Source organism: Salmo trutta, chromosome 36 (assembly GCF_901001165.1).
Source record: "Salmo trutta chromosome 36, fSalTru1.1, whole genome shotgun sequence".
NCBI lineage: Eukaryota > Metazoa > Chordata > Actinopteri > Salmoniformes > Salmonidae > Salmo > Salmo trutta.
In genome coordinates, this window is record NC_042992.1 from 847,939 (window position 1) to 869,842 (window position 21,904).

The 21,904-nt window shown below is 43.7% G+C and overlaps 2 protein-coding genes across 5 annotated transcripts; one reads left to right on the forward strand and one right to left on the reverse strand.

Annotated features, from left to right (window-relative positions):
- Positions 1 to 753: 753 nt before the first annotated feature.
- si:dkey-284p5.3 (predicted GPI-anchored protein 58) lies at positions 754 to 21,144 on the forward strand. The gene is made up of 4 exons (XM_029736114.1): positions 754 to 1,166; positions 14,671 to 14,883; positions 20,213 to 20,249; positions 20,351 to 21,144. The coding sequence occupies exons 1-4, from the start codon at positions 1,073 to 1,075 to the stop codon at positions 20,355 to 20,357; spliced, it is 351 nt and encodes a 116-aa protein (XP_029591974.1). The 5' UTR covers positions 754 to 1,072; the 3' UTR covers positions 20,358 to 21,144.
- On the reverse strand, positions 15,044 to 18,951 carry LOC115176245 (sporozoite surface protein 2-like). 4 transcript variants are annotated; one of them, XM_029736111.1, is made up of 3 exons: positions 17,226 to 18,951; positions 16,314 to 17,105; positions 15,044 to 16,193 (listed from the first exon to the last, which is right to left on the reverse strand). In XM_029736111.1, exons 1-3 carry the CDS (start codon positions 17,434 to 17,436, stop codon positions 15,478 to 15,480), a joined length of 1,719 nt encoding a protein of 572 aa, XP_029591971.1. In that variant the 5' UTR covers positions 17,437 to 18,951; the 3' UTR covers positions 15,044 to 15,477. The 4 variants fall into 4 exon arrangements, with proteins under 4 accessions (XP_029591971.1, XP_029591970.1, XP_029591969.1 ...); XM_029736110.1 differs by having other exon boundaries at positions 16,314 to 16,481; positions 16,578 to 18,948; XM_029736109.1 differs by having other exon boundaries at positions 15,044 to 16,097; positions 16,242 to 18,947.
- Positions 21,145 to 21,904: the final 760 nt, after the last annotated feature.

The following is a 21,904-nucleotide window of genomic DNA, read 5'->3' on the forward strand; positions in this document are numbered from 1 at the left end:
CAGAGGACAAACACAAAACGGACCTGGTCTGCATTTGGAGGCTGTTTTTATGCACTGCATCATCCACACATAGACAACCCTGGATCCCCACGGGGTGGCGCTGTTGTCTCTATTCTGTATAATAACTTCATTATTTCAACAACATTATTTCATGGTATGGAACTTGATAAACTATTGTTTTTCCAAACATCGAAACATTCAGAAGTCAAATATTTCTATAAAATGTCACACATTTACTTTACTATATGCATCCTAATTGCTTGAATAAATAGCCTATCCATTCATATTTTCAACCTTTTAACAATACATAATACACCACATGAGAACTGAAGTACTTCACATTCGTATGAGAATAATGTAAATTACATAAATACAAAATACCATGCTGCTCTACCAAGCAAAAAGGCAGTAACTCATCGGAGCGTGAAACTGAGGAAAAATGGCCTTTATTTACCTTGGTTTCACAGTAACTTTATGCAGTTACTACTAACATGACACCCATTTTCTCCAAAACACAATACAATAGAGGCAGGATACTTGTCCACATTATTAAACATGTATTTAACGTAGCAAAAATTACATGAACAAATGTTCGACCAAATTAGCAATTACTGCGTTTTTGCTTGGTAGGGCAGTAAGGCTTACCAGCTAAAGTGACGTGACCAATTATTAGAGTGCAATGTTCACGCACGCTCCTTCTCTGATCGCATGCACTGAATAATGTAGGTGTCTGTTCTCTGCTGGGTACTGAAACACACAGCAAGCAGGCTGTGTAGCCCAGTATCTACACCATGCAGACATCACACTGTTGGTAACCTGCTGCTGCCACAACAAGCCGTCGCCCGGTGTATTTAAAACGAGGCATGCGCAAATATGCAATTGTGGAGACCAGTGAAATGACTATATAACACGGTTGGTTCCCCAAACTGGCGTCCCTCTACTGAATCTAGTTGATGATCCCTGCCTTCAGTCCTGCTGATTTGAATAGTATCAAGCCCGTGATCAGAGCAACAGACGGCTCTCTGGAGATCTCATTTTCATCTTCTTCAGTCCTCTATGTGAGACAAGCAGGATGGGTTGTTCCACGAGTACCCAGACGACAGCGCAGGACACCACCAGACAGCCCAGCTCTAAACCCGAGGAAAGCAATGGAACCAGCACTACAGGTAAATCCAAATACTAGAACGTCATTAGATTATTGATACAACATCCTTGTATTGTTGACACATTATTTTGATGACATAAAAATGTGTCACACAATTTTGTCGCTCATTTTTTGTTATTATATACAGTGCCTCCTTTACTTTTTCCACATTTTGTTGTGTTACATTCTGAATTTAAAATGGATTGAATTGAGATTGTGTGCCACTGGCCTACACACAATATCCCATAATGTCAAAGTGGAATTATGTTTTTTAGAGTTTTCAACCCCTTTGTTAAGGCAAGCCTAAATAAGTTCTGGAGTAAACATTTACTTAACAAGTCACATAATAAGTTGCATGGACTCACTCTGAGTGCAGTACTAGCGTTTAGTATGATTTTATGAAAACGACCTAATCTCTGTACCCAACACATATAATTATCTGTAAGGTCCCTCAGTCAAGCAGTGAATAAAAAATAAATGTTAAATAAACAGGCATTGAATATCCCTTTGAGCATGGTGAAGTTATTAATTACACTCTGGATGGTGTATCAATACACCCAGTCACTACAAAGACACAGGTGTCCTTCCTAACTGATATGCCGGAGAGGAAGGAAACCACTCAGGGATTTTACAATGAGGCCAATGGTGACTTTAAAACAGTTACAGAGTTTAATGGCTGGGATAGGAGAAAACTGAGGATCAAATAAAATGTTATTGTTCACGTACACATGGTTAGCAGATGTTAATGCGAGTGTAGCGAAATGCTTACGCTTCTAGTTCTGAAAGTGCAGTAATATCTAACAAGTAATATCTAACAAATTCCCCAACAACTACCTAATACACACACATCTAAAGTATGTACATGAATGTATATGGATGAGCGATGACCGAGCGGCATAGGCAAGGTGCAATAGATGGTATAAAATACAGTACATACATATGAGATGAGTAATGCAGGATACAGTCGGAAGTTTACATACACTTAGGTTGGAGTCATTATAACTAGTTTTTCAACCACTCCACAAATGTCTTGTTAACAAAGTATAGTTTTGGCAAGTCGGTTAGGACATCTACTTTGTGCATGACACAAGTCATTTTTTTCAATAATTGTTTAAAGACTTATAATTCACTGTATCACAATTCCAGTGGGTCAGACGTTTACATTAAGTTGACTGTGCCTTTAAACAGCTTGGAAAGTTCCAGAAAATAATGTCATGGCTTTAGAAGCTTCTGATAGGCTAATTGACATAATTTGAGTCAATTGGAGGTTTACCTGTGGATGTATTTGAAGGCCTACCTTCAAACTCAGTGCCTCTTTGCTTGCCATCATGGAAAAATCAAAAGAAATCAGCCAAGACCTCAGAAAAAAAAATTGACCTCCACAAGTCTGGTTCATCCTTGGGAGCAATTCCCAAACGCCTGACGGTACCACGTTCATCTGTACAAACAATAGTACGCAAGTATAAACACCATGGGACCACGCAGCCATCATACCGCTCAGGAAGGAGACGCGATCTGTCTCCTAGAGATGAACGTACTTTGGTGCGAAAAGTGCAAATCAATCCCAGAACAACAGCAAAGGACCTTGAGAAGATGCTGGAGGAAACAGCTACAAAATATCTATATCCACAGTGAAACGAGTCCTATATCGACATAACCTGATAAGCCATTCAGCAAGGAAGAAGCCACTGCTCCAAAACCGCCATAAAAAAGCCAGACTGCGGTTTGCAACTGCACATGGGGACAAAGATCGCACTTTTTGGAGAAATGTCCTCTGGTCTGATGAAACAATAATAGAACTGTTTGGCCATAATGACCATCGTTATGTTTGGAGGAAAAAGGGGGATGCTTGCAAGCCGAAGAAGACCATCCCAACTGTGAAGCACGGGGGTGGCAGCATCATGTTGTGGGGGTGCTTTGCTGCAGGAGGGACTGGTACACTTCACAAAATAGATGGCATCATGAGGCAGGAAAATTATGTGGATATATTGAAGCAACATCTCAAGACATCAGTCAAGAAGTTAAAGTTTGGTCGCAAATGGGTCTTCCAAATGGACAATGACCCCAAGCATACTTCCAAAGTTGTGGCAAATGGCTTAAGGACAACAAAGTCACGGTATTGGAGTGGCCATCACAAAGCCCTGACCTCAATCCTATAGACAATTTGTGGGCAGAACTGAAAAAGCATGTGCGAGCAAGGAGGCCTACAAATCTCAGTTACACCAGCTCTGTCAGGAGGAATAGGCCAAAATTCAGCCAATTTATTGTGAGAAGCTTGTGGAAGGCTACCGGAAACGTTTGACCCACGTTAAACAATTTAAAGGCAATGCTACCAAATACTAATTGAGTGTATGTAAACTTCTGACCCACTGGGAATGTGATGAAAGAAATCAAATCTGAAATAAATCATTCTCTCTACTATTATTCTGACATTTCACATTCTTAAAATAAAGTGGGGATCCTAACTGACCTAAAACGGGGAATTTTTACTAGGATTAAATGTCAGGATTTGTGAAAAACGGAGTTGAAATGTATTTGGCTAAGGTGTATGTAAACTTCCGACTTCAACTGTATGTAAACATTATTAAAGTGACTAGTGATCCATTTATTAAAGTGGCCAATGATTTCAAGTCTGTATGTAGGCAGCAGCTTTTCTGTGTTAGTGACGGCTATTTAACAGTCTGATGGCTTTGATGCACCTGTACTGACCTCGCCTTCTGGATGATAGCGGTGTGAACAGGCAGTGGCTCGGGTGGTTGTTGTCCTTGATGATCTTTTTGGCCTTCCTGTGACATCAGGTGCTGTAAGTGTCATGGAGGGCAGGTAGTTTGCCCCCGGTGCTGCGTTGTGCAGACCACACTACCCTCTGGAGAGCCCTGCGGCTGTGGGCGGAGCAGTTGCCGTACCAGGCGGTGACACAGCCCAACAGGATGCTCTCAATTGTGCATCTGTAAAAGTTTGTGAGGGTTTTTGATGACAATCCAAATTTCTTCAGCCTCCTGTGGTTGAAGAGGCGTTGTTGTGCCTTCTTCACCACACTGTCTGTGTGGGTGGACCATTTCAGTTTGTCTGTGATGTGTACGCTGAGGAACTTAAAACTTTTCACCTTCTCCACTGCTGTCCCGTCGATGTGGATGGGGGGCTGCTCCCTCTGCTGTTTCCTGAAGTCCACGATCATCTCCTTTCTTTTGTTGACATTGAGTGAGAGGTTGTTTTGCTGACACAACACTCCAAGTGCCCTCACCTCCTCCCTGTAGGCTGTCTTGACATTGTTGGTAATCAAGCCTACCACTGTTGTGTCGTCTGCAAATTTGATGATTGAGTTGGAGGCGTGCATGGCCACGCAGTCATGGGTGAACAGGGAGTACAGGAGCGGGCTGAGCACACACCCTTGTGGGACCCCAGTGCTGAGGATCATCGAAGTGGAGATGTTGTTTCCTACCTTCACCACCTGGGGGCAGCCCGTCAGGAAGTCCAGGACCCAATTGCACAGGGCGGGGTTGAGACCCAGGGCTTCTAGCTTAATGATGAGCTTGGAGTGTACTATGGTGTTGAATGCTGAGCTGTAGTCAAAGAACAACATTCTTACATAGGTATTCCTCTTGTCCAGATGGGATAGGGCAGTGTGCAGTGTGATTGCGATTGCATCGTCTGTGGACCTATTGGGGCGGTAAGCAAATTGAAGTGAGTCTAGGGTGGCAGGTAAGGGGGAGGTGATATGATCCTTGACTAGTCTCTCAAAGCACTTCATGATGACAGAAGTGAGTGCTACTAGTCATTTAGTTCAGTTACCTTTGTCTTCTTGGGTACAGGAACAAGGGTGGCCATCTTGAAGCATGTGGGGACAGAAGACTGGGATAGGGAGAGATTGAATATGTCCGTAAAAACACCAGCCAGCTGGTCTGCTCATGCTCTGAGGACATGGGTTGGGATGCCGTCTGGGCCGGCAGCCTTGCGAGGGTTAACACGTTTAAATGTCTTACTCATGTCGGCCACGGAGAAGGAGAGGGGGGGCCCACAGTCCTTGGAAGCGGGCCACGTCGGTGGCGCTGTATTATCGTCAAAGCGGGCAAAGAAGTTGTTTAGTTTGTCTGGAAGAAAGACGTCGGTGTCCGTGACGTGGCTGGTTTTCTTTTTGTAGTCCGTGATTGTCTGTAGACCCTTCCACATATGTCTCGTGTCTGAGCCGTTGAATTGCGACTCCACTTTGTCTCTGTACTGACGTTTTGCCTGTTTGATTGCCTTACGGAGGGAATAACTACACTGTTTGTATTCGGCCATGTTTCCAGTCACATTGCCATGGTTAAATGCGATGGTTCGCACATTCAGTTTTGCGCGAATGCCGCCATCTATCCACGGTTTCTGGTTAGGGTAGGTTTTAATAGTCACAGTGGGTACAACATCTCCTTATAAATTCACTCACCGAATCAGCACTGAATCAGCGTATACATCGATATTATTCTCTGAGGCTACATTTTCCAGTCCTCATGATCAAAACAATCTTGGAGCGTGGATTCCGATTGGTCAGACCAGCGTTGAATACTTCTTAACACGGGTACATCCTGTTTGAGTTTCTGCCTATAGGAAGGGAGGAGCAAAATGGAGTCGTGGTCAGATTTGCCGATGGGAGGGCGGGGGAGGGCCTTGTATGCATCGCGGAAGTTAGAGTAGCAGTGATCCAGTGTTTTGCCAGCATGAGTGCTACAGTCAATATGTTGATAGAATTTCGGTTGCCTTCTTCTCAAATTTGCTTTGTTAAAATCCCCAGCTACCATAAATGCAGCCTCAGGATATGTGGTTTCCAGTTTGCATGAAGTCCAGTGAAGTTCCTTGAGGGCTGTTGTGGTATCGGCTTGAGGGGGGATATACACGTCTGTGACAATAACCGAGGAGAATTCTTTTGGGAGATAATATGGTCAGCATTTGATTGTGAGGAATTCTAGGTCAGGTGAATAAAAGTACTTGAGTTCCTGTATGTTGTTACAATTACACCATGAGTTGTTAATCATGAAACATACACCCCCGCCTTTCTTCTTCCCGGAGAGATGTTTATTCCTGTCGGTGCGACGTACAAAGAATCCAGGTGGCTGTATGGACTCCGACAGCATATTCCCGAGAGAGCCATGTTTCCGTGAAGCAGATGTTACAATCCCTGATGTCTCTCTGGAAAGCAACCCTTGCCATAATTTCATCTACCTTGCTATCTATAGACCAGACATTAGCGAGTAATATACTCGGAAGCGGTAGATGGTGTGAGCGCCTTCGAAGTCTGACCAGAAGACCGCTCCGTCTACCTCTTCTCTGGCGGCGTTGTTTTGGGTCAGCCTCTGGAATCAGCTAAAATGGCCTGGGTGGTTTGGACAAAGGATCCGCTTCGGGAAAGTCGTATTACTGGTCATAGTCCTGGTCACTTTCTGGGCTAACAGAGTAAGAAATAATACATAAAAAACATAATACTGCAGTTTCCTAAGGACTAGAAGTGAGGCAGCCCTCTCTGTCGGCGCCATTTTGTGACGATCTACAACAACATTGTAGTTACTCCAAAATACTAACCTAAATGACAGAGTGAAAAGAAGGAAGCCTGTACAGAATACAAAATATTCGAAATACAGTGCATTCGGAAAGTATTCAGACACCTTGACTAATTCCACATTTTGCTACGTTACAGCCTTATTCTAAAGCTGATTAAATAAATAGAAAATCCTTGTCAATCTACACACAATACCCCACAAAGGTAAAGCAAAAACAGGTTTTAAAAAAATAAGTGTTCAGACCCTTTGCTATGAGACACGAAATTGAGATCAGGTGCATCCTGTTTCCATTGATCATCCTTGAGCTGTTTCTACAACTTGATTGGAGTCCACCTGTGGTAAATTCAATTGATTGGACATGATTTGGAAGGGTGTTGGTCAGGGAGATGACCAAGAACGCGATGGTCACTCTAACAGAGCTCCATAGTTCCTCTGTGCAGATGGGAGAACCGTCCAAAAGGACAACCATCTCTGCAGCACTCCACAAATCAGGCTTTTATGGTAGAGTGGCCAGATGTAAGTCACTCCTCAGTAAAATGCACGACAGCCCGAATTGAGTTTGCCAAAAGGCACCTAAAGACTCTCAGACCATGAAAAACAAGATTATCCCTGTCATCATTTCTCTGAATATCTATGATAGTAAATAGCTATTCTATTAATAAGATATGTAATAGGAATTTCCAGGTGAAAAAAACAGAAAGCAGTTGCAAATATCTGTTTTATTACAAGTTGCAACAGAGAGACAGCATTCAACATAGACATTTCTCTGCTTCTAACTGTCCTCTTGGAGACATGTCCTTAATGTTCTAATCAGACAGCACCAAGTGTTCCGTAAACACCAGTCAGAGAGTCTTGCAGGATGTCAGGTGCTACAGAATCACACAGTGTTCAACATAATGTCATCAATACAACAGTGAATAATCAGTTTGTCCTCAGTCCTTGTACCTCCAGTCTGGTGTCAATCACTATCAACAGATATGACAATAATCCATAACACTCAAATCAAATGTATTTATTTTGCCCTTCTTACATCAGCTGATATATCAATGTGCTGTACAGAAACCCAGCCTAAAACCCCAAACAGCAAGCAATGCAGGTGTAGAAGCACGGTGGCTAGGAAAAACTCCCTAGAAAGGCCAAAAACCTAGGAAGAAACCTAGAGAGGAACCAGGCTATGAGGGGTGGCCAGTCCTCTTCTGGCTGTGTCGGGTGGAGATTATAACAGAACATGGCCAAGATGTTCAAATGTTCATAAATGACCAGCATGGTCAAATAATAGTAATCACAGTGAACAGGTCAGGGTTCCATAGCCGCAGGCAGAACAGTTGAAACTGGAGCAGCAGCACGGCCAGGTGGACTGGAGACAGCAATGAGTCATCATGCCAGGTAGTCCTGAGGCATGGTCCTAGGGCTCAGGTCCTCCGAGAGAGAGAGAAAGAAAGAAAGAAAGAATTAGAGAGCATACTTAAATTCACACAGGACACCGGATAAGACAGGAGAAATACTCCAGATATAACAGACTGACCCTAGCCCCCCGACACATCAACTACTGCAGTGACCATCAACCCCAGAACACTGGAAATGACTTGTATTATAGACACTCCAAATACGCTAAACAGTGTGTTGCTCACTCTAAAGTTAATGTTCCCACTGGTGCGCTGCAAATTATCCATATCCACTGTTTGGCATTCATAGAAATGCTCTAATCTCTTCCTCTGGGTCAGATGAACATGTGGCAGCAGGGACATTTCCTTAGTTTTGCATATGACTCCTTTAACCTGACCTAACTCCTCTCACGCAGAACAAGGACATTGTCAACTTGCACCAACCAATAGTGTATTCAACTACAGAGTGAAAAATAGTTTTGCTTTGGTTTTTGAGGTGCATTCCCACACAGAACACCTTGGGTGTGTTTCTTTTATGTCAATGGAACTGTTTTGGTCCCACACCCTCCTGAATGGTTATTTTGTCTCCGTACATGGCATCGCTCTGAGTAAATGTCGTCTCACTCAAACTGGCCTTTCTCTTCCCCACCACCTGCATTTTTTGATCTAAGGTTTGAGTATTGATTTCAAATTAAATCAAAGTTTATTTGTCACGTGCGCCGAATACAACAGGTGTAGAGACCTTACAGTGAAATGCTTACTTACAGGCTCTAACCAATAGTGCAAAAAGGTATTAGGTGAACAGTAGGCAGGTAAAGAAATAAAACAACAGTAAAAAGACAGGCTATATACAGTAGAGAGGCTATAAACAGTAGTGAGGCTATAAAAGTAGCGAGGCTACATACAGACACCGGTTAGTCAGGCTGATTGAGGGAGTATGTACATGTAGGGGTATGGCTATGCATATATGATAAACAGAGAGTAGCATTAGCGTAAAAGAGGGGGTTGGTTTCTGAGGGATGTTAGTGTGAAGATGTGCATTCAATGCAAATGGTTGTTCATGAATGCAAATGGTTTGTAAAAGTTGTGTAAGCCTAGTATAAATGTAGATACTCCTGCAACTAGAATAATGTAAACTCAGCAAAAAAACAAACGTCCCTTTTTCAGGACCCTGTCTTTCAAAGATCATTCGTAAAAATCCAAATAACTTCACAGATCTTCATTGTAAAGGGTTCAAACACTGTTTCCCATGCTTGTTCAATGAACCATAAACAATTAATGAACATGCACCTGTGGAACGGTCGTTAAGACACTAACAGCTTACAGACGTTAGACAATTAAGGTCACCGAGGCCTGTACTCTGGAGCGGGATCGATTTGGAGGTGGAGGTCCGTCATGGTCTAGGGCGGTGTGTCACAGCATCATCGGACTGAGCTTGTTGTCATTGCAAACAATCTTAACGCTGTGCGTTACAGGGAAGACATCCTCCTCCCTCATGTGGTACCCTTCCTGCAGGCTCATCCTGACCCGACCCTCCAGCATGACAATGCCACCAGCTATACTGCTCGTTCTGTGCGTGATATCCTGCAAGACAGGAATGTCAGTGTTCTGCCATGGCCAGCAAAGAGCCCGGATGTCAATCCCATTGAGCACGTCTGGGACCTGTTGGATCGGAGGGTGAGGGCTAGGGCCATCTCCCCCAGAAATGTCCGGGAATTTGCAGGTGCCTTGGTGGAAGAGTGGGTTAACATCTCACAGCAAGAACTGGCAAATCTGGTGCAGTCCATGAGGAGGAGATGCACTGCAGGACTTAATGCAGCTGGTGGCCACACCAGATACTGACTGAGGAGGAGATACTGTTACTGACTGTTACTTTTGATTTTGACCCCCCCCCCCTCCCTCTTTGACACATTATTCCATTTCTGTTAGTCACATGTCTGTGGAACTTGTTCAGTTTATGTCTCAGTTGTTGAATCTTGTTATGTTCATACAAATATTTACACATGTTAAGTTTGCTGAAAATAAACGCAGTTGACAGTGAGAGGACGTTTCTATTTTTGCTGAGTTTAGATACTCCTGCTAGTAGATTCATGTAGACCTCCACAAGTCTGGTTCATCCTTGGAAGCAATTTCCAAACGACTGCTATGCCCGGTCTCATATCCCTTAGTCTTGGCCTCCAGGCTTCATATCCCTGTACACACATTCCTGTGGTGGGTGAGGAAGTTAATCTGTGTTAGCCTGAGGCCTGTGTTTCATATGATCATTAACTGGGTATTTTCTTCGCCTTTCTTCCTGTGGTCAACTGATATGTTGTTGATAGACCAACTTGATTTAGACACAATATATATAATATATATATATATATTTATCAGTGAGCTAAGGCGGGGCTTTACCTAGCAAAGACTTATAGATGACCTGGAGCCAGTGGGTCTGCTGACGAATATGTAGCGAGGACCAGCCAACGAGAGCGTACAGGTCGCAGTGGTGGGTAGAATATGGGGCTTTGATGACAAAACGGATGGCATTGTGATAGACTGCATCCAGTTTATTGAGTAGAGTGTTGGAGGATATTTTGTAAATGACATCGCCAAAGTCAAGGATCGGTAGGATAGTCAGTTTTACGAGGATATGTTTGGCAGCATGAGTGACGGAGGCTTTGTAGCGAAATAGGAAGCCGATTCTAGATTTCACTTTGGATTGGAGATGCTTAATGTGAGTCTGGAAGGAGAGTTTAAAGTCTAACCAGACACCTAGGTATTTGTAGTTGTCCACATATTCTAAGTCAGAACCGTCCAGAGTAGTGATGCTGGACGGGCGGGCAGGTGCGGACAGCGATCGGTTGAAGAGCATGCATTTAGTTTTACTAGCATTTAAAAGCAGTTGGAGGCCACAGAAAAAGTGTTCTGTGGCATTGAAGCTCATTTAGAGGTTTGTTAACACAGTGTTCAAAGAAGGGCCAGATGTATACAGAATGGTGCCATCTGCGTAGAGGTGGATCACAGAATCACCAGCAGCAAGAGCGACGTCATTGATATATACAGAGAAAAGAGTCGGCCCGAGAATTTAACCCTGTGGCACCCCCATAGAGACTTCCAGAGGTCTGGACAACAGGCCCTCCGATTTGACACACTGAACTCTATCTGAGAAGTAGTTGGCGAAAGAGGCGAGGCAGTCATTTGAGAAAGGAAGGCTCTTGAGTCTGCCGATAAGAATACGGCGATTGACAGATTCAAAATCCTTGGCCAGGTCGATGAATATGGCTGCACAGTACTGTCTTTTATTGATGGCGGTTATGATATTGTTTAGGACCTTGAGCGTGGCTGAGGTACACCCATGACCAGCTCAGGAACCAGATTGCATAGTGAAGAAGGTACGGTGGAATTCGAAATGGTCGGTGATCTGTTTGTTAACTTGGCTTTCGAAGATTTTAGAAAGGCAGGTTAGGATGGATATACAGTTGAAGTCGGAAGTTTACATACACCTTAGCCTGACATTTAATCCTAGTAAAAAGTCCCTGTTTTAGGTCAGTTTGGATCCCACTTTATTTTAAGAATGTGAAATGTCAGAATAATAGTAGAGAGAATTATTTATTTCAGCTTTTACTTCTTTCATCACATTCCCAGTGGGTCATAAGTTTACATACACTCAATTAGTATTTAGTAGCATTGCCTTTAAATTGTTTAACTTGGAAGCCTTGCAAGCCTCCCCCTTTTTCCTCCAAACATAACAATGGTCATTATGGCCAAACAGTTATATTTTTGTTTCATCAGACCAGAGGACATTTCTCAACAAAAAGTACGATCTTTGTCCCCATGTGCAGTTGCAAACCATAGTCAGACTTTTTTATGGCAGTTTTGGGGCAGTGGCCCCTTCCTTGCTTGGCGGCCTTTCAGGTTATGTCGATATAGGACTCGTTTTACTGTGGATACTTTGTACCTGTTTCCTCCAGCATCTTCACAAGGTCCTTTGCTGTTGTTCTGGTATTGATTTGCACTTTTCGCACCAAGGTACGTTCATCTCTAGGAGACAGAACGCGTCTCCTTCCTGAGCGGTATGATGGCTGTGTGTGGTGTTTATGCTTGCGTACTATTGTTTGTACAGATGAACGTGGTATCTTCAGGCGTTTGGAAATTGCTCCCAAGGATGAACCAGACTTGTGGAGGTCTACATTTGTTTTCTGAAGTCTTGGCTGATTTCTTTTGATTTTCCCATGATGTCAAGCAAAGAGGCACTGAGTTTGAAGGAAGGCCTTCGAATACATCCACAGGTACACCTCCAATTGACTCAAATTATGTCAATTAGCCTATCAGAAGCTTCTGAAGCCATGTCATCATTTTCTGGAATTTTCCTAGCTGTTTAAAGGCACAGTCAACTTAGTGTATGTACACTTCTGAACCACTGGAATTGTGATACAGTGAATTATAAGTTAAATAATATGTTTGTAAACAGTTGTTGTAAAAATGACTTATGTCATGCACAAAGTAGATGTCCTAACCGACTTGCCAAAACTATAGTTTGTTAACAAGAAATTTGTGGAGTGGTTGAAAAATTAGTTCAACTGTAGGTCTATAACAGTTTGGGTCTAGAGTGTCTCGCCCTTTGAAGAGAGGGGATGACCGCGGCAGCTTTCCAATCTTTGGGGATCTCAGACAATACGAAGAGAGGTTGAACTGGCTAGTAATAGGGGTTGCAACAATTTCAGCTGATTATTTTGGAAAGAGCGGGTCCAGATTGTCTAGCCCAGCTGATTTGTAAGGATCCAGATTTAGCAGCTCTTTCAGAATATCAGCTGTCTGGATTTGGGTGAAGGAGAAGCGGGGGGGGCTTGGGCAAGTTTCTGGGGGGTTGCAGAACTGTTGGCCGGGGTAGGGATAGCCAGGTGGAAAGCATGGCCAGCCGTAGAAAAATGCTTCTTGAAATGATCTATTATTGTAGATTTATCAGTGGTGATTGTTTCCTAGCCTCATCGCAGTGGGCAGCTGGGAGGAGGTGCTCTTATTCTCCATGGACTTTAGTGTCCCAAAACCTTTTGGAATTAGTGCTACAGGATGCAAATTTATGTTTGAAAAAGCTACCCTTTGCTTTCCCAACTGACTGTGTATATTGTTTCCTGACTTCCCTGAAAAGTTGCATATCGCCGGGGCTATTCGATGCTAATGCAGTATGCCACAGGATGTTTTTATGCTGGTCAAGGGAAGTCAAGTCTGGAGTTAACCAAGGGCTGTTTTTAGTTCTACATTTTTTGAATGGGGCATGCTTATTTAGGATGGTGAGGAAAGCACCTTTAAAGAGCAACCAGGCATCATCTACTGACGGAATGAGGTCAATATCCTTCCAGGATACCCGGGTCAGGTCGATTAGAAAGGCCTGCTCGCTGAAGTGTTTTAGGGAGCGTTCGACAGTGATGAGGGGTGGTCGTTTGACCGCGGACCCAGTACAGACGCAGGCAATGAGGCAGTGATCGCTGAGATCCTGGTTGAAGACAGCAGAGGTGTATTTAGAAGGCAGGTTGGTCAGGATGATATCTATGAGGGTACCCATGGTTACGGATTTAGGGTTGTACCTGGTAGGTTTCTTGATAATTTGTGTGAGATTGAGGGCATCTAGCTAGATTATAGGACTGCCGGGGCGTTAAGCATATCCCAGTTTAGGTCACCAAACAGTACGAGTCCCATAGGGCGGCGCACAATTGGCCCAGCGTCGTCCGGTTTGGCCGGTGTAGGCCGTCATTGTAAATATAAAGGGTTCTTAACTGACTTGCCTAATTAAATAAAGGTTAAATAGAAAAAAATGTGCATTTAAGTTTGCGATCTCCCACTATCTACAAGCATGACCAATGGCATAACACCTACATTCAACCAACCAATAGGAATACATGAACATGAAAGACATATTTCTGCAGTGTCAGGTGGAAACATAAGCAACCGTGTTACACTAGCTGGGCTGTTGCCTGAGAAAGAGCTGTGATTGTTTTGGTGTTGCTATGAGGTGAAGCATTGTTTGCCAGTTTCACGGCTACTTAATCGTGACCTGAAGCCATGTCCTAGTCATCACGTTACAGACACCATACAAACCCAATGACTCTGTTCTAACACTGCTGGTTGCTATATAACTATATAATTGCCTAATTCTCACAGTAAGGTAGAGGGGAGTGACCGTTATTGTCTATTGTTGTAACCAATGTCCATCAAACATTGAATATTTCAGTTGATGTAGATTACTGTAAAGCACTTTGGGGAGGCAGGGTAGCCTAGTGGTTAGAGCGTTGGACTAGTAACCGAAAGGTTGCAAGATCAAATCCCCGAGTTGACAAGGTACAAATCTGTTGTTCTGCCCCTGAACAAGGCAGTTAACCCACTGTTCCTAGGCCATCATTGAAAATAAGAATTAGGTCTTAACTGATTTGCCTGGTTAAATAAAGATAAAATAATGTTGTTGTTAAAAGGGCTATATAAATCACATTTCATTGATAGCTTGATTGACCAATCCTTGACCTCCCAGCATATGGCTGATGTTCTGTGTTCCACTGCCAGGGGCGGCTAATGAGAACGGTAAGGTTACGGAGGACAGTGAGACCATCCCATTAACCCTCTTTATTGTCCCACACAGTGATCGTAGCAGCCACAGGAGAGGAGGCCCAGCCTGCTCCGGCTGCAGCCCAAGCCGAGCCTCCTGCAGACACCACAGACCCGTCCCCAGCCCCTGCAGAGGAGGCCCCGGCTCAGAGTGAGACCCAGCCTGCAGCCGATGCTCCTGCAGCAGCCACTTCTCCCGAGCAGCCAGCCAGCTCTCCAGAGCCTCCTCCTGCAGCCCAGGACCCAGGTACTGTAGGCACAGACAGACAGTCACAGGCTGCGTTTACACAGGCAGCCCAATTCTGATTTTTTCCCCACTAATTGGTATTTTGACCAACCTGATCAGCTCTTTTGCCAATAATTGGGCAAAATATCAGAATTGGACTGCTTGTGTAAACGCAGCCAAAGTAACCTGTTCAAAACCAACATGATCATGTTCCTCTATTTCCAATGCAAATCACGCCTTTTCTGCCGTCCTCATATCTGCTCACGGCACACAAGAGGCCTGTTTCAGGATGGACATGGATCAGTTGTGAATGCGTGACAGTTTTGATAAGGATGTAATACCTGTTTGTTCAAGCAGCTGTAAAAACACATCAGTCAGACACAGATGAAGCCTAGTCCTGTACAAAAAAAACATGATCTCAGTTCAAATTGCTTTTTAGTCAGAGACTTTAGGATTAACCTGTGTCTGACTGGAAACCTGTCCCTTACGGTATTAATCCAACGACAAGGGGATTAACCCTCTTTATTGTCCCATTGACAAGACCAAGTACACAATGTTCATTTACTGCCAATGATCAACAGTAACCTGATAAGTGTTCCACTTAGCCTACTGTACTCAGTGACCCCCCTGAACACAGCTAGCTAGGAGTCCAGGTGAATATTCATCTATGTAGACTTTCCCCTGTTCTGCTGTCTCATTACCCTGTCTGTTACCAGGGTTATGGATGGGTCTGTTACCAGGGTTATGGCTAGTACTGTTACCAGGGTTATGGATGGGTCTGTTACCAGGGTTATGGATGGGTCTGTTACCAGGGTTAGGGCTAGTACTGTTAGCAGGGTTATGGATGGGTCTGTTACCAGAGTTAGGGCTAGTACTGTTACCAGGGTTATGGATGGGTCTGTTACCAGGGTTATGGATGGGTCTGTTTCCAGGGTTATGGATGGGTCTGTTACCAGGGTTAGGGCTAGTACTGTTACCAGCGTTATGGATGGGTCTGTTACCAGGGTTATGGATGGGTCTGTTACCAGGGTTATGGATGGGTCTGTTACCAGGGTTATGGATGGGTCTGTTACCAGGGTTATGGATAGGTCTGTTACCAGGGTTATGGATGGGTCTGTTACCAGGGATAGTACTGTTACCAGGGTTATGGATGGGTCTGTTACCAGGGATAGGGATGGGTCTGTTACCAGGGTTATGGATGGGTCTGTTACCAGGGTTATGGATGGGTCTGTTACCAGGGTTAGGGCTAGTACTGTTACCAGGGTTATGGATGGGTCTGTTACCAGGGTTAGGGCTAGTACTGTTACCAGGGTTATGGATGGGTCTGTTACCAGGGTTAGGGCTAGTACTGTTACCAGTGTTATGGATGGATCTGTTACCAGGGTTATGGATGGGTCTGTTACCAGGGTTAGGGCTAGTACTGTTACTAGGGTTATGGATGGGTCTGTTACCAGGGTTATGGATGGGTCTGTTACCAGGGTTATGGATGGGTCTGTTACCAGGGTTAGGGCTAGTACTGTTACCAGGGTTATGGATGGGTCTGTTACCAGGGTTAGGGCTAGTACTGTTACCAGGGTTATGGATGGGTCTGTTACCAGGGTTATGGATGGGTCTGTTACCAGGGTTATGGATGGGTCTGTTAACAGGGTTATGGATGGGTCTGTTACCAGGGTTATGGATGGGTCTGTTACCAGGGTTAGGGCTAGTACTGTTACCAGGGTTATGGATGGGTCTGTTACCAGGGTTAGGGCTAGTACTGTTACCAGGGTTATGGATGGGTCTGTTACCAGGGTTATGGATGGGTCTGTTACCAGGGTTATGGATGGGTCTGTTAACAGGGTTATGGATGGGTCTGTTACCAGGGTTATGGATGGGTCTGTTAACAGGGTTATGGATGGGTCTGTTACCAGGGTTAGGGCTAGTACTGTTAGCAGGGTTATGGATGGGTCTGTTACCAGAGTTAGGGCTAGTACTGTTACCAGGGTTATGGATGGGTCTGTTACCAGGGTTATGGATGGGTCTGTTACCAGGGTTATGGATGTGTCTGTTAACAGGGTTATGGATGGGTCTGTTACCAGGGTTATGGATGGGTCTGTTACCAGGGTTAGGGCTAGTACTGTTACCAGGGTTATGGATGGGTCTGTTACCAGGGTTAGGGCTAGTACTGTTACCAGGGTTATGGATGGGTCTGTTACCAGGGTTATGGATGGGTCTGTTACCAGGGTTATGGATGGGTCTGTTACCAGGGTTATGGATGGGTCTGTTAACAGGGTTATGGATGGGTCTGTTACCAGGGTTATGGATGGGTCTGTTACCAGGGTTAGGGCTAGTACTGTTACCAGGGTTATGGATGGGTCTGTTACCAGGGTTAGGGCTAGTACTGTTACCAGGGTTATGGATGGGTCTGTTACCAGGGTTATGGATGGGTCTGTTACCAGGGTTATGGATGTTTCTGTTACCAGGGTTATGGATGGGTCTGTTACCAGGGTTAGGAATAGGTCTGTTACCAGGGTTACTAACATGATCCCTCACTGACCCTAGAGGTTTCATGGTGATGGAAGACATTACTAACATGATCCCTCACTGACCCTAGAGGTTCCATGGTGATGGAAGACATTACTAACATGATCCCTCACTGACCCTAGAGGTTTCATGGTGATGGAAGACATTACTAACATGATCCCTCACTGACCCTAGAGGTTCCATGGTGATGGAAGACATTACTAACATGATCCCTCACTGACCCTAGAGGTTCCATGGTGATGGAAGACATTACTAACATGATCCCTCACTGACCCTAGAGGTTCCATGGTGATGGAAGACATTACTAACATGATCCCTCACTGACCCTAGTGGTTCCATGGTGATGGAAGACATTACTAACATGATCCCTCACTGACCCTAGAGGTTCCATGGTGATGGAAGACATTACTAACATGATCCCTCACTGACCCTAGAGGTTCCATGGTGATGGAAGACATTACTAACATGATCCCTCACTGACCCTAGTGGTTCCATGGTGATGGAAGACATTACTAACATGATCCCTCACTGACCCTAGAGGTTCCATGGTGATGGAAGACATTACTAATCTTGTCAATTTACTTAATGAGTCCCAATTCAAATTACTGCCAAGTCTCATGTATTGCGCATTTCGATAGTGTATTTGTCTAATGCAAAGTACCATTAATATAACTATAGTATACTATAATATATTATATAATAATATCACATATTATTAACATAACATCATATAACCGATAAAGGAAAAGGCTTTGGCTGAATAGAACCAGTGGGCCAGTATATAGTGGAATAGAACCAGTGGGCCAGTATATAGTGGAATAGAACCAGTGGGCCAGTATATAGTGGAATAGAACCAGTGGGCCAGTATAGGGTTGAATAGAACCAGTGGGCCAGTATAGGGTTGAATAGAATCAGTGGGCCAGTATATAGTGGAATAGAACCAGTGGGCCAGTATAGGGTTGAATAGAACCAGTGGGCCAGTATATAGTTGAATAGAACCAGTGGGCCAGTATATAGTGGAATAGAACCAGTGGGCCAGTATATAGTTGAATAGAACCAGTGGGCCAGTATATAGCTGAATAGAACCAGTGGGCCAGTATAGGGTTGAATAGAACCAGTGGGCCAGTATATAGTGGAATAGAACCAGTGGGCCAGTATATAGTTGAATAGAACCAGTGGGCCAGTATATAGCTGAATAGAACCAGTGGGCCAGTATATAGCTGAATAGAACCAGTGGGCCAGTATATAGTTGAATAGAACCAGTGGGCCAGTATATAGTTGAATACAACCAGTGGGCCAGAACCAGTGGGCCAGTATATAGCTGAATAGAACCAGTGGGCCAGTATATAGTGGAATAGAACCAGTGGGCCGGGCCAGTATATAGCTGAATAGAACCAGTGGGCCAGTATATAGTGGAATAGAACCAGTGGGCCAGTATAGGGTTGAATAGAACCAGTGGGCCAGTATATAGTTGAATAGAACCAGTGGGCCAGTATATAGTGGAATAGAACCAGTGGGCCAGTATAGGGTTGAATAGTGGTGTTAAACAAAGCAAAATATATTTTATATTTGAGATTCTTCAAAGTAGCCACCCTTTGCCTTGATGACAGCATTGCACACGCTTGGCATTCTCTCAACCAGCTTCACCTGGAATGTTTTTCCAATAGTCTTGAAGGAGTTCCCACATATGCTGAGCACTTGTTGGCTGCTATCTTTCACTCTGCATCCCAAACCATTTCAATGGGAAATAAATTCCACAAATGAACTTTTAACAAGGCACACCGGTTAATTGAAATGCATTCCAGGTGACTACCTCATGAAGTTTGTTTATCCCATGTGTAACTCTGTGTTGTTGTTTTTGTCGCACTGCTTTGCTTTATCTTGGCCAGGTCGCAGTTGTAAATGAGAATTTGTTCTCAACTGGCCTACCTGGTTAAATAAGGTGGAATTTAAGAAAAGCTGGTTGAGAGAATGCCAAGAGTGTGCAAAGCTGTCATCAAGGCAAAGGGTGGCTATTTGAAGAATCTCAAACATATTAAATATGTTTTGATTTGTTTAACACTTTTTTGGTTACTACATGATTCCATGTGTGTTATTTCATAGTTTTGATGTCTTCACTATTATTCTACAATGTAGAAAATAGTAAATATAAAGAAAAACACTTGAATGAGTAGGTGTGTCCAAATTATGTAGATAGTTGAATTGAACCAGTGGTTCAGTATAGAATCACAGAAAGACACACAGAGACACAGAGAGAGGGACACACACACACGGAGAGACACACACAGAGAGACACACAGAGATATACAGAGAGACACACAGAGATATACAGAGAGAGACACACAGAGAGACACACAGAGAGACCCATAGTGAGACACACAGAGAGACACAGAGACACAGAGAGAGGGACACAGACACACGGAGAGACACACAGAGAGACACACACACAGAGAGACACACATAGATATAGAGAGAGAGACACACAGAGACACACAGAGAGACACAGAGAAACACAGAGAGCAGACCAGCCTCTCTGAGGTGCAGAATGATTCACGGCCTGCCAAACCAAACCTAGGGAGCCCTGGTCAGAAGTAGTGCACTACAAATAAGGTGCCCTACGCTGACTTCACACAGCAGAAAAGGGACACAATCAGGGGACCTATCAGGGCCGTGAACACGGCAGCTTTTGTAGTTCAGGATTTATTTCAGGATTTCCTTTCCAGGCCTCTTAACTTTTTTCACAAAACAATTAGTGAATGTAGTTTTTTTTTTACTGTTTTGTGTTTTATTTTTCATATTTGTTATTGTTCTTGTTCCTGAAAAGCAGCTGAGGCCGCAGCAGAGGCCGATGCAGCTGCAACCAGGTGAGAAGGGTTCTTTACATGAAATACAAAGTGAACTTGTTACGTCGTATTTCTTTGAACGTCCACACATTCTAATATGATTTTCCTCGCTTGCATTTTAGCCCCTAGTCAGGGAAATGAAGCCGGTCTTCCCATTATTGTGGATGAAGAATCTGCATGAATGTCCTAATTCGAAAGCGAAGGAGGATGACACCACTTGCCTGTTGCCAAGCTGCAGACCAGCTGATCCCTGTGACCAGGATCAATCGGTCATCACTGTGCCTTTTTCCTCTGTAAATACTCTTTTTCCTGTGCATTTAGTTGTGTTATTAGCATTGTTTATAAAACATTCATTAGATAATTGCTTCGAAGTAACTTATAAATGCTTATTAACTTTTGCTTGAATCTAAAATCTACATTTCTGGTGACTAGAGTTCGTATTACAGCCTTGTAACGATGTGGGATCAAGTATGTGAGATCAAGTATGTGGGATCAAGTGTTAAGTGACCAACACTAATTTGTCAGAATAATTCATTCAGGAACAACTTGAATCCATTTACTCACACATATTTCAGAAATGAAGCCAACAACTATTAGACATTTACATGATGTTGTTTTTACAGCTGGCTTGACCTGTACAACCATATTATAACCATGTTACAACCATGTTATAACCATGTTAAACCATGTTATAACCATGTTAAACCATGTTATAAGGGTATATAATATGACCATGTTGGCCATGTTATAACCATGTTATAACCATGTTAAACCATGTTATAAGGGTATATAATATGACCATGTTGGCCATGTTACAACCATGTTATAACCATGTTATAACCATGTTATAAGGGTATATAATATGACCATGTTGGCCATGTTATAACGGTTTGAATAAAACAGTTACTGAACTCAAGACATTCACTGACGTTGCTTTTTTAAAAGACAAGTTGCTTGTTTCAGCATCATCCTTTGTATGAGGAAACGTATTTATGTCAGTTAGACAGTATCTCATCCACGCTGTTAGATTACATCATAGAGACGATGGAACAGAGCCCATGAAGAGAAAAAGGTAGCAGAAAAGGTATAGTAAATCTCTGTGTTTTCTTGGAGTTGAAAGTTACATTTTGGTTTGTTTGACAGTTGACCAAAAAAAAAATATATATATGGCTTTGGTTAAGGCCTGTATATAGCTTTGGGTAAGGCCTGTATATAGCTTTGGGTAAGGCCTGCATATGGCTTTGGGTAAGGCCTGTATATAGCTTTGGGTAAGGCCTGCATATGGCTTTGGGTAAGGCCTGCATATGGCTTTGGGTAAGGCCTGCATATGGCTTTGGGTAAGGCCTGCATATGGCTTTGGGTAAGGCCTGTATATAGCTTTGGGTAAGGCCTGTATATAGCTTTGGGTAAGGCCTGCATATAGCTTTGGGTAAGGCCTGCATATGGCTTTGGGTAAGGCCTGCATATGGCTTTGGGTAAGCCTGCATATGGCTTTGGGTAAGGCCTGCATATGGCTTTGGGTAAGGCCTGCATATGGCTTAAGGGTAAGGCCTGCATATGGCTTAAGGGTAAGGCCTGCATATGGCTTTGGTTAAGGCCTGTATATAGCTTTGGGTAAGGCCTGCATATGGCTTTGGGTAAGGCCTGTATATAGCTTTGGGTAAGGCCTGTATATA